The sequence below is a fragment of the Rhea americana genome, unplaced genomic scaffold (genome assembly GCF_003343005.1).
Source record: "Rhea americana isolate MKP2758 unplaced genomic scaffold, rheAme1 scaffold_111, whole genome shotgun sequence".
NCBI lineage: Eukaryota > Metazoa > Chordata > Aves > Rheiformes > Rheidae > Rhea > Rhea americana.
This window is the reverse complement of record NW_028185162.1, coordinates 750746-764464: the sequence shown is the minus strand read 5'-3', so window position 1 is coordinate 764464 and position 13719 is coordinate 750746. Positions and strand designations below refer to the sequence as shown.

General features: G+C 44.1%; 1 protein-coding gene across 4 annotated transcripts in view; it reads left to right on the top strand.

Moving 5' to 3' along the window:
* The window catches only part of LOC146600908 (sphingosine-1-phosphate transporter SPNS2-like), a 141293-nt gene that overhangs the window by 108538 nt on the left and 19036 nt on the right, over nucleotides 1–13719 (top strand). For all 4 annotated transcript variants that reach the window (XR_014897052.1, XR_014897051.1, XM_085315037.1 and 1 more), the window contains one exon: nucleotides 11103–11266. Coding sequence is in view for 2 of the 4 variants with exons in the window: in XM_085315037.1 (XP_085171163.1) it covers nucleotides 11103–11266 (164 nt within the window). In the remaining 2 variants the exon portion in view is untranslated. The remainder of the gene's footprint in view (nucleotides 1–11102; nucleotides 11267–13719) is intronic.

Genomic DNA, 13719 nt, shown 5'->3' with positions numbered 1-13719 from the left:
AATGACACATTATATATATGTATGTATGTGCGTGTGTGTGTGTGTATATATATACACACAAACATACACACACGCACATATRTATACACACATACACATTTATTTTTGAATGCCAGCTCACAAAAACAGYCCAGTTCCTCTGAAGCTTACATGGAGAGACAGATGCAGATAAGACTGAATGCACCAAGGAACTGAGAAGTATCCCAAGAGAATAAATATGTATAACTGAATCTTCATTTACTTCAATGCTCTGGGCACCCCATGAGAAATGATCTTATTTTAGGAAGTATTGGAAGTGGCAAGAACGAGTGAATCGCTGGGAGAGACTGCTCTGCATAGGGGAGGCAGCCTGGGGAGGGGAGAAGATGTCAGGGAGGGAAATGAAATAGCAGGCTGGCACGCTGTGAGCACGGGGGGCAGGCGAGATTGTCTCGGGTGACTCCGTTGCGTGTTCTTTCTYTTCATTATCGAAGAGAGACATCCAGGAGGAGGGACCAAGATGCTCAATGATTGCAATTAATCTTGAAAGTTGCCTAGGGCTCTTTAGTGTCACAGATTAAAAAGGACTTTGCTTGTAGAAAATAATGTGCCTTGCCATACTGGTGTTCAGAGACCAAGCAAGTTGTGAGTTACTTAAGGATGCCTGCCTGAAGTATGTATAAGACCAATTTAATTGGCTGCCCTGGGCCTTCTTTAGACTGAGAAAATATTAATTATGATTTTGAATTAGTCTTCTCTAATGCTGTATTTGTTGGGCAGTAGTCACTGGGGAGGAGAGACTATCTCAGCACAAGACTCTGTGGAAGGGGGCAGAGTGAAGCATTTACGGCACCTGCATCCAGTTCTGCCACCCCCGGGCTGGCTCGGCTGGCTCACGCTCCCATGCTATGACAGTTGAAAGGTCAATTGGGGCTTTCACATAACACCMAAAAGCAAATACCATTTAAAGTGAAAGAGCAAACAGCTGGCTTCCCCATTAGGGTTGAGGCAAGCCAGCAATTTGTACTGCTGAGCTCCAGGATGGAGACCTTAACACAAGTCAGAAATCTCACTTGGGCAGTTTAGACAAATGGTCTGGATTACGATTAGGATTTTTAAGGTAGTCTATGGGAATTAAGCAAGCAACTACTGTTGGCTTTAAGTGAAATCTTAGTACAGTCTCAGATACCCATGTCCTTGCAGGACTAAGCTGTCTCAGCCATTTGTCCCTGTGTGTTTGCTGGTTACCGATAAATGTTGYATTGATCTTAAAATCCTGATGTGGAATGCAGAAGGTATTTAACAGCTGCAGTACCATGTGTGGGAGTGCTTTTCTGTCTTGCAGTGTACCATAAGAGTTGAAGGTCAGACTGTGATTTTYCTATAGTCTCCCTGAGTTCCAAATCTTGCAATGCAGGAACATCCGTGCTCTGCATTCATGCAGTTCAGTACAATCACTCAAAGTGCCAAGTCAAAAATTGGCTGTTCAAAAGCTAAGTAGAAAGAAGTTTGTGTATGAGGATTTTTCTRTGTCTCTTTAAATATTCATAACTTTGATGGTATTTTATTATGATAAAAAGCCTTAAGATTATCTTGCAAGGAAGCTATGCAAATGCAGTTTTTAGGGTGGCACTTGTAACCTGCCAGACACTGAGATCAATTACTGTAAAACAGTGCTGCCTGTTCATTCACAAACAAAAGCCKTGCTGCAGTATTTCATTAGATGAGATAGCTTTTATTCCTAGATAGCTGTAACTTTTTCAAGACATTTGTAATAACCTGCAGAGTTTAAATAAATAATGTTTAATGACTTGGAGTATAACTCCGTGCCTTGTTCTTGAGGCAGTCAGTGAGAACTTTGACCTGTTCAATGGATTACACCCAAACATCTTTAGTACTTTCCCACCTTTTGAAGGTCCCACTATGYAGACATGGTTGCTAAAGCACGAAACAGTTAAAAGAAATACCTCCAATATCCCACAAATATAAAAGATCAGATAAAGATCTTCTAACTGCAGTTCCTTTGCCCTAATTCCTAGGCCACATTTCCAATTCRGAAGTTGTGTGGAGGTAGCCTGGAGCAGAATTTGATATACAGTTAATACTGCACATGCTGGATCATAGCTCTAGCATTTTGTGTTATTAATTTTGGTTATATCTCTGCTGTCCTGTAGAATCAAATTATTAAAAGAAGTGCCGGTGGGTCTGTGCGTGTATGCGCATCTGTGCACATACATACGTTTACCTTTCTTCCCTGCTCAGGGATTACATTATTTCTTCACATAAACGGCAGTTTTCCTCTACTTAGTGACGTACTCATTTTGCTTCAATAAAATCCAATACAGACAGTCATTTTTTGTTTTGAGGCCATGCCTTGGTACTCTTCTTACCTTCTTTTTTTCCTCCGGGCCTGTTGCTTGTTTCCTATGTGAGCGGTGAAGTGCTCTCCTCCTCCATCCTTGCTCCACTTCTGGCTCTGATGAGAAATGGCACCTACTGCAGGCTTTGCGCTCTCCCTGTATGCCAGGCATGTGTTGTCCTTGGTGCCCTGGCCCTTGTCTTCCCTGTTACCTTGCTACTTTTTTWAAATTCTCTCTTACATCCCTGTCCAGGAGGTCTAAGGACTGAAACCTGCCCGTATCTTCTTGTTACCCGGTAGCATCAAGGTGTGAGGAATGGTGTTCTAAGTGCCAGTTATAACTGATGCCTCTTACACTAGCAGCACTTTTGATGGGCGGAAAGCTACTCCTGGTGTCATGAGGGTGGTACCCACCCATCTGGCCCCCCTCAGCTCCTGCTTCTTCAGTGTTACCTGAGGATCTCAACCTCCAGCCACACCAGGTCAAGAAGAGTACGGGCAGATCCTGCAGCTCCGTGCTGTGAGGAGGCACCCAGATCGCCTGTCYGTGTGCTGATGGTCCAGCAAAGGCTCTCCCCATCTCTCCCTCTCTAGTTTGCACGTGGCAACATGAGCCGAACTGATGGGTCTCTGATGGCCTCGTCTGAGCAGACCTGGTGCTGAATGCTGTTCCCAGCGCTGCAGCACACTGTTTTCCCTAGCAGCAGGGACCGCGAGGGTCTGAACRGGCATCTGCTCTCTGAACAGTCTCCTTTTGAAAACGAGATCTGTGTGTGAGTGGCCTGACAATTAATTATAAGCAAATCTGAGCTGTTTTGTTTTGAAGGGGTATTGTGCATCACCCAATATATTCCCTGGAAGRGTTTTAACAATAAGACTATCACTTGTCACCCTCCACTTTTCTCTGTTCCTCAACTTTCTTATGTGAGTAGGTTAATAAACTAGATCTAATGAGCCACTTAAATAGCAAGAATGCTAATGTCTTTCTTTTAGCAAGTAATTAGCAGAACAGTGTTAATTATCACCGGTGCAGAGCATCAGCAAAGCAGATCAGCATTTGATTTAGGGGCATTGCAAGGAAAACTGTAGTAAATGCAGCAATTGAGATACTTCTTTAATGAAAGTTAAAATTGGAACTGTAGATTTCGCAGCTTTCTTGTCTCAGTTTGAGATAGTCTTTTGATGATTTACTTTCAAAGATGTTTACCTATCCAAGTAAATATTGAATACCTATAGAAATCAGTTCCATGTGTAAAGAACCATCTCTTTGAGGAAGCTGAATTCATGTATTACAGTTTAAAATTTGTACAATATGGTTTAAAATGCTATGGCTATTCTACAGGAGGTCTGTGGACATGCTCTYTCTGGAGTAGCATTTTCTGCAGTTCAGCTGGCTAGATTAAAAAGGACCAGCAGGCTAAAATCTCGTTACCTGTTAGAAGTCAAATCCACTGCTGTCTGACTTACAAGCAGGGTAGCACAGGAAAGTGGATCATTGCAATGTGATGCTGCAGTCCAGGCTTTTTGTCCCTGTCTGACCCGTACACCTTACCCCGAATATGGGCCCTTGTGTGCTTGCTAGTGGGCGCATAGCACTGTGTCTTCTGCCAAAGCAGAGGGGGAGATGAGCYGCAGTTCTAAGAAGCAAAGCATATTCTCTTAAAATTGTGCAAATTATTCCATTGCTGTTATAGGGAAGGATTTCCTTCCGGGATGGAACAGAGGCATCTCTGTTGGTAGCTCCTGCAGCATGTTGGATTTCATGAAAGCTGCCTCCCCTCTGGCCCAGGACACTTTCCAGTGAGTGTCTACAGCAGAGCTAGTTMATTTTTCAGGACTTGCTTTCTATGAGAGCAAAATTAAGCTTTCAATGAGTGTTTCTTGTAACAATTTATCAGATACTGCTTCTTAAGAGCTGTCCCACCCCATCACTGGTACTGCGTTTGAAAGCTCAGCCTAAAAGTTTGTCTTTATCCTGAATTCTTCCTCCATCATGTGATCATGGCCCCATGGTGGCACTAAGCTGGTGGTAGTGAGGATTAGTAGCTGGGGAAGCGCTGCTGAGAGTATTTCTATCAAAAGTGACTTACTATAGTATTCTAGTATACAGTTGTGTTCACATATATATGTTATATATTTATAATATATGCAAGTGTATGCATGATACATCATCTGTTTGACTCATCTCAGCCTTTAGGCAACTTCTTCCATCACCTGATGGAGATGGCAGATGTCACAGGAAACACATTCATGTTTTGATTCGTTAGCAAGTGCCCGCTGCTTGCCTGCTGCTCTGGAGCCCAAACAGGATCACTCCTCATCTAAAGGCTACAGTCACACTTGCGTATGATCCAGATTGTGATGGTTTAAATGGACCTTGCCATTGTAGTCTAACATCTAATGTACGTGTGTCAGAGTAGTAGTCTCAAGGAAAAGACACCCCAGCCCCTTGCCCTTACTATCTRTTTTCAAAGCAATAATTTTAACTTCAGGAATTCTGGAGTCCTGGCTGAGCTGAGTAATTAAAAGCCTTTTTCGTAGTGCMTGTAAAGCCCAAGTCTTTGATATGGCTGGCAGCTGCAAAAAAAGGGGAGAMTTAAGCACCTGGAGGTCAATCCATATAGGATTTATCTCCTTGTTGCAATGAGCTAACAAGCTTTCCACYTCTGCTGATTCAGCAATAAACAAGATTTAAATCTGTCCTAAGAAGCCAAATGACTTACCATATATAAAATGCTCTTTGCCAAGGGTTCATAGATAGCATGTTTTTTGGGGTTTTGGTTGTGTATTTTTTTTTCTGGAACTGCTGTGCACCTGTCATTTCCTGTGACTTTGGTTAGAAATGTAGGTTCTGGGTATTTCTGAAAAATAGATGCTAGAAGAATCTCGTTAAAGAAAATCCAGCATCACCATACTGGATGTGTAAAAAAACCGAACCAAACCGAAACAAAACAAAAAAACTGCCRCTAGTGATCTGACAGTGAGGATCTTGTGGGATTTCACATGAGTTCACACTAAAGCTCTTAGAAATGGTTTTCAAAGGTATCAACTTGGGTTCAGCATGGTCAGGGATACATTTCTTTATGCCACACAAGATTAGCACAGTTTGATTCTATTTGGGCCACAAGACCATTTTGTCTCCATAGTACATTGCTGCCACAGGCTGCTGGSTTTTACTGAATGAAGGAATTTTTAAAGTAACAACAAATGATCAGAAAATCATCGTTACTGTCTCTGAAGTGTTCCAAAACTCACTCTGAAAACTCAGCATTTCTGCTAAGAAAAAACAATTGAGCAATTCCCAGAGCTGATCTTTGTTCACCTCCAGTATTTCAAGGTATATCCCGTGTACTCTGTCTCTCCTCAGTGCACTAAAAATCTCTGATAAAGGGCTTTCTTCTCTGAGCTGTCAAGGATTCCTCAAACTCCCAGTGCGGATACAAAGTCCTGATGGTGCTCAACGCCTTGCAGACTGAGGTGTCTAATTTCAGGAGCGTGGAGGAAGGTGCAAGTCTTCCTTGCTGCTAAGCCCCAAGCTTGTTCCAGTGAACAGCAACAGGGGAGAGGGTGATTGGCATCTGTCCCCTAGGAAATAAGAGTGCAGAAAGAAGCTGGTCCTGATGGGAAAGCACGCACCGTTGCCTACTGCCCTGTTTGCATAAGGAATGAGCTGTAGCAGTGTAAATCATCCTCGTCCCAGCAGAACTGCAATTACAGTTGGGACTGTTCTGCTAAAACAATTTCAGCATAAAGTTCACGCTCTTAAGGCAGTAACGGCAGAATGCACACACCGGTATAACCTCAGGGGCTGGCTTGTGTCCTCTCACCATGGGGCCCAGAGCTCTCACGTGGGCAGTGCAGCCCTGCAGCCCCAAGCTGCAACCCCATTTCGGATCATCTTGACTTTTTCCACCTGAGATGCACAGTCTGGGAAGGGGGCTGTGCTGCAAGRAGAGATGTTTCTCCTAAGCCACTTCACCGTGGACAAGGATACTGCTAAAAGGTGTGCTCCCAAACTCAGGCCTTGCGCCCCGGACCTTGTTTCATTATGTAAGTGGGCACTGTCCAGCTCTACCCATTTGAGTACCTGTACRCTACCATGTGGACCACGTTCCTTGCCTCCACATTACACAAGGAACAGAGGGTCTCACGTTGGGACAGAAGAAAGTTACATCTTCTATTACAAGATCCRTGGGCAGAGCAGAGACCCGAAGGGAAAGGCAGCTGGTGACATGAGGCAGACTTTCRAACCTCTCCTGTTTGCAGGGCAGATGTCGTCTGGAAGCAAGTGTTGCTCTAACTCCAGCAGATGTACAAAGCCCAYCCATTAGAACTGCAAGGGGAAACCTTGCTTGAACCTCTTAATTTACTGCAGCTTTCTAGAATGCGCCACTTATTTAATGCAGTCTGCTAATCCTGGGCAAGAGCGAGGGTGTAAGCAGATGAGCCTGCCACAGGGGAGGCAGTGCAGGAGTAAAGACTCCCCCAGCAAGGGGCAATGCTGGGGCAAACTCAGGTCCCTTGCACAAATGCAAGATATTGTCACCAGCCAACTGGTAAATCTGTTTGCAATCTGTGGATGCAATTAAGATTAGCAGGGTTTTGGCTTTTTTCCCCATCATCCAAATGTACCAATGTTAAAAGTGAAATGAATTCTAGAATATAATTGCTCTTCTCCTTATGCAGCTTTCAGAACTAATATAAAATAATGAGTTTTATTTCCTTTTCTTATAATGTGTTTCTCAAGTCATTTAACACAGCATAAATGTTTGTGCTCCCCCCACAGGCCTGCAGAATTGTTTACTTTTCCTTTATAAAATCCYTTATTTTTGGTTTCTACTCTATATTTGCATTCATATTTGATTTTGAAAAAATCCAAARAAACCTTTTGCATGCATCTCTGAAYTCAGAATGGGAGAACCCCAAATAATTTGKTGTCACCGTGAGGTTATGAGAAACAGTCTGTAAAGGAATCATATTGAAGAAAAAAGCTAGGGAGAACTTGGCCTGCAACAGTTTTGTAAAAAAAATCAGATATTTGTGCTTAGATACTGCAATGGAAATACTAATTTAKGTAGCAAGATTTGTGCCTGAGAGGCAAAGTGTGAAATTTAGTAAAATYAAGCACTTGCAGAGGAATTGAGATGAGATGTAAGGAGCCAAGGTGGGTGAAATGGGATGATTTCAAAGAGGATTTAAACACTGCTACCATTACATTGTCTAATTAGGAATCTGCTTAAGTTAACTGCTTGTGCCGTTCAGGAGGGAGGGTCACACAGGACCAAGCCATCTTTCTCGTACTCGAGCACACCTGAGCTTTTATTGTATCGATAGCTCGTCCTGTGTTCCAAAAAACACGGCACAGGCTTCCAAAGTAAAGGTGATGACATTTCCTTTCTTTCCTGCATCGTCTTCTGGACTTGGACAGAATTGCCGAGAGGTCGTGTTTGTTTTTTGTTTTTTTTTTTTTTTTTTTTTTTTTGGTCAGGTCTCTGGAGCCGTACTGTTTGTGCTCTGGAAAGTGGGCTCTTTCTCTAGCTGGACTCCATCCAGTTGGCTGCAATCTGCTGCATGCAAACCATTTGTATTCCACTGCAAAAATGCCAGGAGTTAAAGTTGATTTAGCAAAGTCATTTCTCTTGGTCCGAGATCTGTGTTGCACAGTGAGGCAAAAGATGTGAACTTTCAGAAAGCGAAGATTTTATCAAAGACTTTTGATTAGACTGCAAAGCMACAGCAGGGCTTTCTTAGTGATTTTCCAGGTAGAAGTTTGGAAGTTGTTTGCCACTTACTGATTGGCAGAAGAAAAGAAGGAATCCCAAACGTGAGTCAGTGCCGAAGAGCTGGCGCTGACTGCGCGTGTAACCCCCGCTTTGCATCAGTCATGATGGGGAGAAGGTACCAGATGCGACGTTAGATTGGGTACTGCCAGATCGCAGGGAGACGCCTCAGAGTGCTCTCGTTGTGAGGAGTCTGGAAAGGCAAAAAATTGGCAATACAGAGCAGACCGTTTGGCAGACAGTATGTCATTCTTGGAACATATGTGTTTAATTATGTCCTGTGTCCTCTTGAGAGGAGATGCCAAAGTTCCAGCCTTAGCAGGTGGCTTGTAACAGTGGAACAAACGGGGAACGGTAACTGCATAAGCTAACAGCAAAAGCATATATATGAGACCCAGTAAAGCTGTAGAAGAGTTAAGAGATTCAGTGTTGGATGAGGAAGCTATATGAAACCTAGATTAGAAGTTTAGCTGTTTTGGTGGGAAGGATGGTACCTGGGATGGGAAAAAACACTGCTATTCCTAAAATACGCACTTGGGGAATATGCTGAGTTAAAAAAACAAAATGCCAACGAGATTTGTAGATATAAAAGATTTATACAGCATTTTAGAAGGAAAGATGTGGGGAAAGCTGCATTAGAAGTTTTATTTGTTGGAGATTCTATATTTTCAAAGCTCTTTTTAGCCTGGGATGTCATGTTACTCATAAGATAAAGCAATCGGGAGTGCATGCCTAGCTTTTCATCCTCTATTACTGATTTATCTTGTGAATTTGCTGAGTGATTTATTGTCTGGCCCTTTTGGAGGATAATTGTATCCATTCGCAATACTGAAAAGTGTTTTAGAATTTTTAGGTGAAAGATGCTTTGAAATGCAAAGCCTCAGTTCTGGTTATTGCATGCAGACAGGCTGATTCAATGCCCAATTTTGGTTCATAATAAAGAGTAAGGGAGATGTTGAGAACTGAAGTGTCTGGATACAAGAGGAAATAAACTGAGGTCCCCGTCTCTTGAGTGTGGTTCTGCTGATTTCCTGAGGCTGCATTCTCTTCACATTCAAGCCTTGTTGCCATTTTTTTAATAAGTCTCAGACTATTAGCCATTGGTTTTTGCCTTTCAGTCAAAAGACTTTTTTAATAATCAGTTCTCACATGAAACTTGTTGATAATGCTCCTGTTTTCCTATCTTGTTATACACTATGAAAAAGTGCTCCTTGAGTAGACAGGACCACTTCCTTAACTCTATCCCAAGCACTGAAATTTCCTCCTCCTCCTTTCTAGGGTAGGGAACAGAACAGAAAAGTATGGCTAAAAACCTTTGATCCTTAATGTAAATACAGTGTCCCACTTCTGAGGTACCAGTGCTTGTCCATTCCTCTCTACTGCATATTTCTCCTTCATGAAAGATGGTCCTCTCTCCTGTGCACAGATTGGTTCCACCACCACCCTCGAGCTCCCTGCTCCTCCTTTCCTTCACTGTGCCAGGAGCCAGGCTGAATGAGAAGCAGCATATTAAGACCTTGAGACCACCATCAGTCCAAAGAGTAACCCTACTACAGAGCTCTTAAAGCGCGCTCTGTGACCTGTTCAGCTGGGTCCCCCCAAGCGCTGTCTCTCCATGACCTTCTGTTGTGCTTAGGCTCTGCTGAGGCGTTTCCTCACACGTTTGCACCACAGTTGACAGCAGGGCTATGAGTTGGTGATTTCTCCCGAGTGTGAGGTTTCCTCACTTAACTTATCTACTGTCTTTAGATTTAAGCCTCCAATGTTGTTTTCTGCTTGTAATTTGTGTCTAAGGCCACCTGTTTCATTAGCAGTAATGTAGCCATTTAGGGGTTGCTGTACAACCTGTGAATATTTCTAGAACTGTGTGTTGACAGCTGTAGGATTTTGTACTGCAAACTCCCTGCTGTCTTTTGGTATAAACCACGTTCTGTCTCAACAAAAGGTCACAGCCAAAACTAGAGCTAGAAAAATAAATTCCCYGTGTCTTGAGACTCATCCCCCCTGTGGCTACAGCTCTGTTGGATTTGTAGACAGTAATGTTGTTTGCTGGCCAGTAAATATTAAAACATGATTGTTTTGTCTATGGAAAGTCATTAAATATTACTGTGTTTTAGCAAAAGGTTTTCATAATGGCCTAAACACTGGCATTGCACGTCACTTCTCTTTTGTGTCAATGCGAGCTTGTGTTCACTTTCATATAGTTACATTATTTTGTTGTTTGAAGATGTAGGTCACCTTAATCCATAAACTCAGTGGTGTGTGGTTCTTTGGTCTGCATGTAGCCACTATGCAATAGGCCTGGTCTGAGACCGGGTCCGCCTTCGCATCTTGTACGCAATTACACCTCCAAGTGCAGGATGCTCGTGAGTTTAGAGAGGGGAAGGAGGCCTGAGTCTCACACCAGGATAAAACCATGTTAGAGCTCTGTTTCTGCAAATCAGGTGGGATCTCAAGATTTTATGCTCTGTGAAAGACATTTCCCCCCTTCCCACCCAATACACTGGAATGGAATTTAACATTGTCTTTTTCTGAAAGGTAGAGGATATGTAGGATCAAGCAGGACTTAACAGAAATTGCCAAAGATTGATTGGCAAGCTGTGGCAGTGYGGTGTTGCTAGCACACGAGGAGGCCTGATCTGTACAGTGGGACTAGAAATCTGCTGATTCAGTCACTGAAGCAKCTAAGGAGGAGATGGAGAGCGCTGTGGGAAGGATAATAGATCAGGCCTGAAGAGCGATAGGGAGATGAGAGCCCCTGCTGAGCAGCTCACAGCAGAAGTTGCCCAGGCTCCAGAGTGAAGAGTAAAGGCATGTGCAAGGCCAGAGTATGTAAAGGGCATTCAGCCTTTACTGAACAACCCRGTCCATTTGAAACTCCACGCACATGTTCTGTGGGCAACTGTTTAGGGAATCATGTTCTCTCACCTTTATTATGCCTCCTTTTCATTTAAGTGACCAATTTTTTTGCCCTTCTCTTCTAGATCTCAGACCTGATACGACAAAGCACAAAGGAGTCCCCGCTCTGGGAGTTCCTCAGCTTGGGGTATGCACTCATGCTCTGCCCGTTTGTCGTTGTCCTAGGAGGGATGTTTTTCCTGGCCACAGCCCTCTTCTTCCTAAGTGATCGAGCCAAAGCTGAACAACAGTGAGTAACCTGGCAATTGCAAATGGGGAGGTACAGAAGCCTGTTCTCTCTCCTGAACATTATGCTTGTACTCTTTTCCCGGGCCTTGGTCCTTGAGGTAAAGGATGTTGGACTTTGTGTTAAGAACCTCAGCTCAGCGGAGTGCATGGTGCTGCACGAAGTGCAGGGGCTTGAGTCATGCTGGCTGGGCATCCTTTACAGGCTTCTGCTGTGGTAGATTTCAGTTGTTGGCTGTATGTCCCTGAGGGGAGCATGTTATTTGAGATCACAGGCCTGTTTTACCCTTGCGTGAGCATGCCACAGGTCAGGCTCCTGCAGTGAGAGGTTGCTGTGTYGGGGAACCTGTGGACTGCTAGGTGAAGAGCAGGAGATACCTTATAGAGCTTGGTGGTCAGCTTTGAATCCCTGGTCCCATCTCAGCTACCTGTGCCCTGCTCACTACCTTCAATATACAGAAGCATCAGGCAAGAAAGAAGCTGTGTATGTGGGGACATATACGCTCAAGGGTGGCTGTATTAAAGATAGACTTTCCCAGTCCCTCATTGCAGCTTTTAAAAAAAAGCTACTGTTTTTCAGTAAAGAAACCGATTCGGACCACCTCACGGTTGGCAACTACAGTAATTCAGAAGACGCTTCCACATGACATACACACTTCTGGGGTTAGTCTTTTTCTCATAATTGTTGAACAATAAGAGTGTCTATGTATAATGTCATGCTGAATGCGTGGGCAGGTGCCTAGACTGGTGTTGGCTGCAAGTTGCCTTTGCCTTGCTCCCGTCGGGAGGAGGTACTTTTGTGGCGTGGCTGAGAGAGGAGTTTGCGTTGGTTCAAGAAGAACCGCACAGGCTTACCGTTGTAACAGCAGCACTGCGTCAGACATCCGTGTCAATGTGAACTTTGCGTGGCTGAGCTTCCCCTTTATAAACCTTGCTGCAATATATCTGCCCAAAAGTTTGTATTCGTTTAAAAACATAGATGTACATAGGCTGAGCAAAATAATGCAATGAAGAGACATTACGATGTTGGTAATTCTGCAGAGAGAGAGAGAGAGAGAGAGACTAGAGTTGACTTTCTTCTACTTTAAAAAGGGGTGTCCTGGCATTACTGGATACGAGACAGCTAGAAGGAAAATAAGGTGTGTGGAAGTGGACGGACATAAGTGCGCAGACTGTTTGGGTGATGCTTTCTTGCTCGCACAATCATATCAAGTGGAGATGAGAGATTTGGAAACGGTGCCAGAGATTGTGCAGTGGCCATGTACAAGCAGTTCCACTTTTCATTTTATTAACACGTACAAACACCAGAGAAAGGAAAGGTTTTCTGTGTGGCCTTGGGAATGTGGTTCTGTCCTCACTCCATGTAAGGGGCTTTAAGTTGCAGTAAGTGAAACTGGAGATCAGACATTAGGAAGAACCTCCTAAGAGGAGGAGGTGGTAAATGCTCAAGCRGATTGTCTGGGGAGTCTGCCCTGGTTCTTGAGGGCTTGGTCATGAAGCAGGAGGATGGGAACTGATCTTCTGCCGTGTTTCTGTAATGGTGCGTGTAGGCTGCACACACAAGTCTAAGCAGCAATCACTTGGGGATGGGGCAGGATGAACAGAAGTTTCTCGGTGCTCAGTATGGCTGTTGTTGCAAGGAGCCAAAGGCTCAATTTGTGACAGAGTAGTAGTATAACCTAGCACATGAAATTACCCTCATGCCTGCCCATGAAGTTAGCCTTTGCTCTGGGGCCCACCTGTGTCTGGAAGAACTTCACTGCATCTGTCTTCAGTTTGCTCAGATGGGAGTCTCCACTTTCTGCCTGCGCACCGTCACCGTGCTTAGACRTGGCCCTTTGCACTGTCTGTGTTGCCAGCGTAACACAGCAGCATCTCAGGCAGTGGAGGAGGATTTGGTTTTCAGGAGTGCCTGGCTGTGTGCAAAGCATTTACTGTGGGAGGAGAGATCACATCCCACAGCTCTGCTTTCTCCTGCATAAATATATTTACTCTGGTCCGTTGCTGTCTAGCCTGAGCAGATTTGGTTGCGTTCAGTTCAAGCCCAATGCATACCAGCTCCCCACCATTGCAAGGCCACTTAGCAAAGAAACACATCCAGGCTTCAGACCTGTTGCTATTGCTCTTTCAGCGTCCTTCCCTATGCCGGTCTGTCTGATTTGCATTTGTTTATGAACTTGGTATTATTCAGTTTCTGATCCTTTGTGTACTCTTGCAGACTGGCTCAGATACAGAGCCAGTAACAGTTGTCATAAATAAGGGCTAACAAAATAATTTCTCCCAAACCATTTTTGCTACACTACTTCTAGATGTGCCCACTCCCATGTCAGAAACACTCTGGCCTTCTACGTTCAGCTTCCTGAAGAGAATGCGGCTTAATTCAGGTTTGACGCTGAAGGATATTGCAGCGTCCCKGTCAGGCTGGCGGCTACGGAGTAAGGCTCCTCTGCCTGCCAG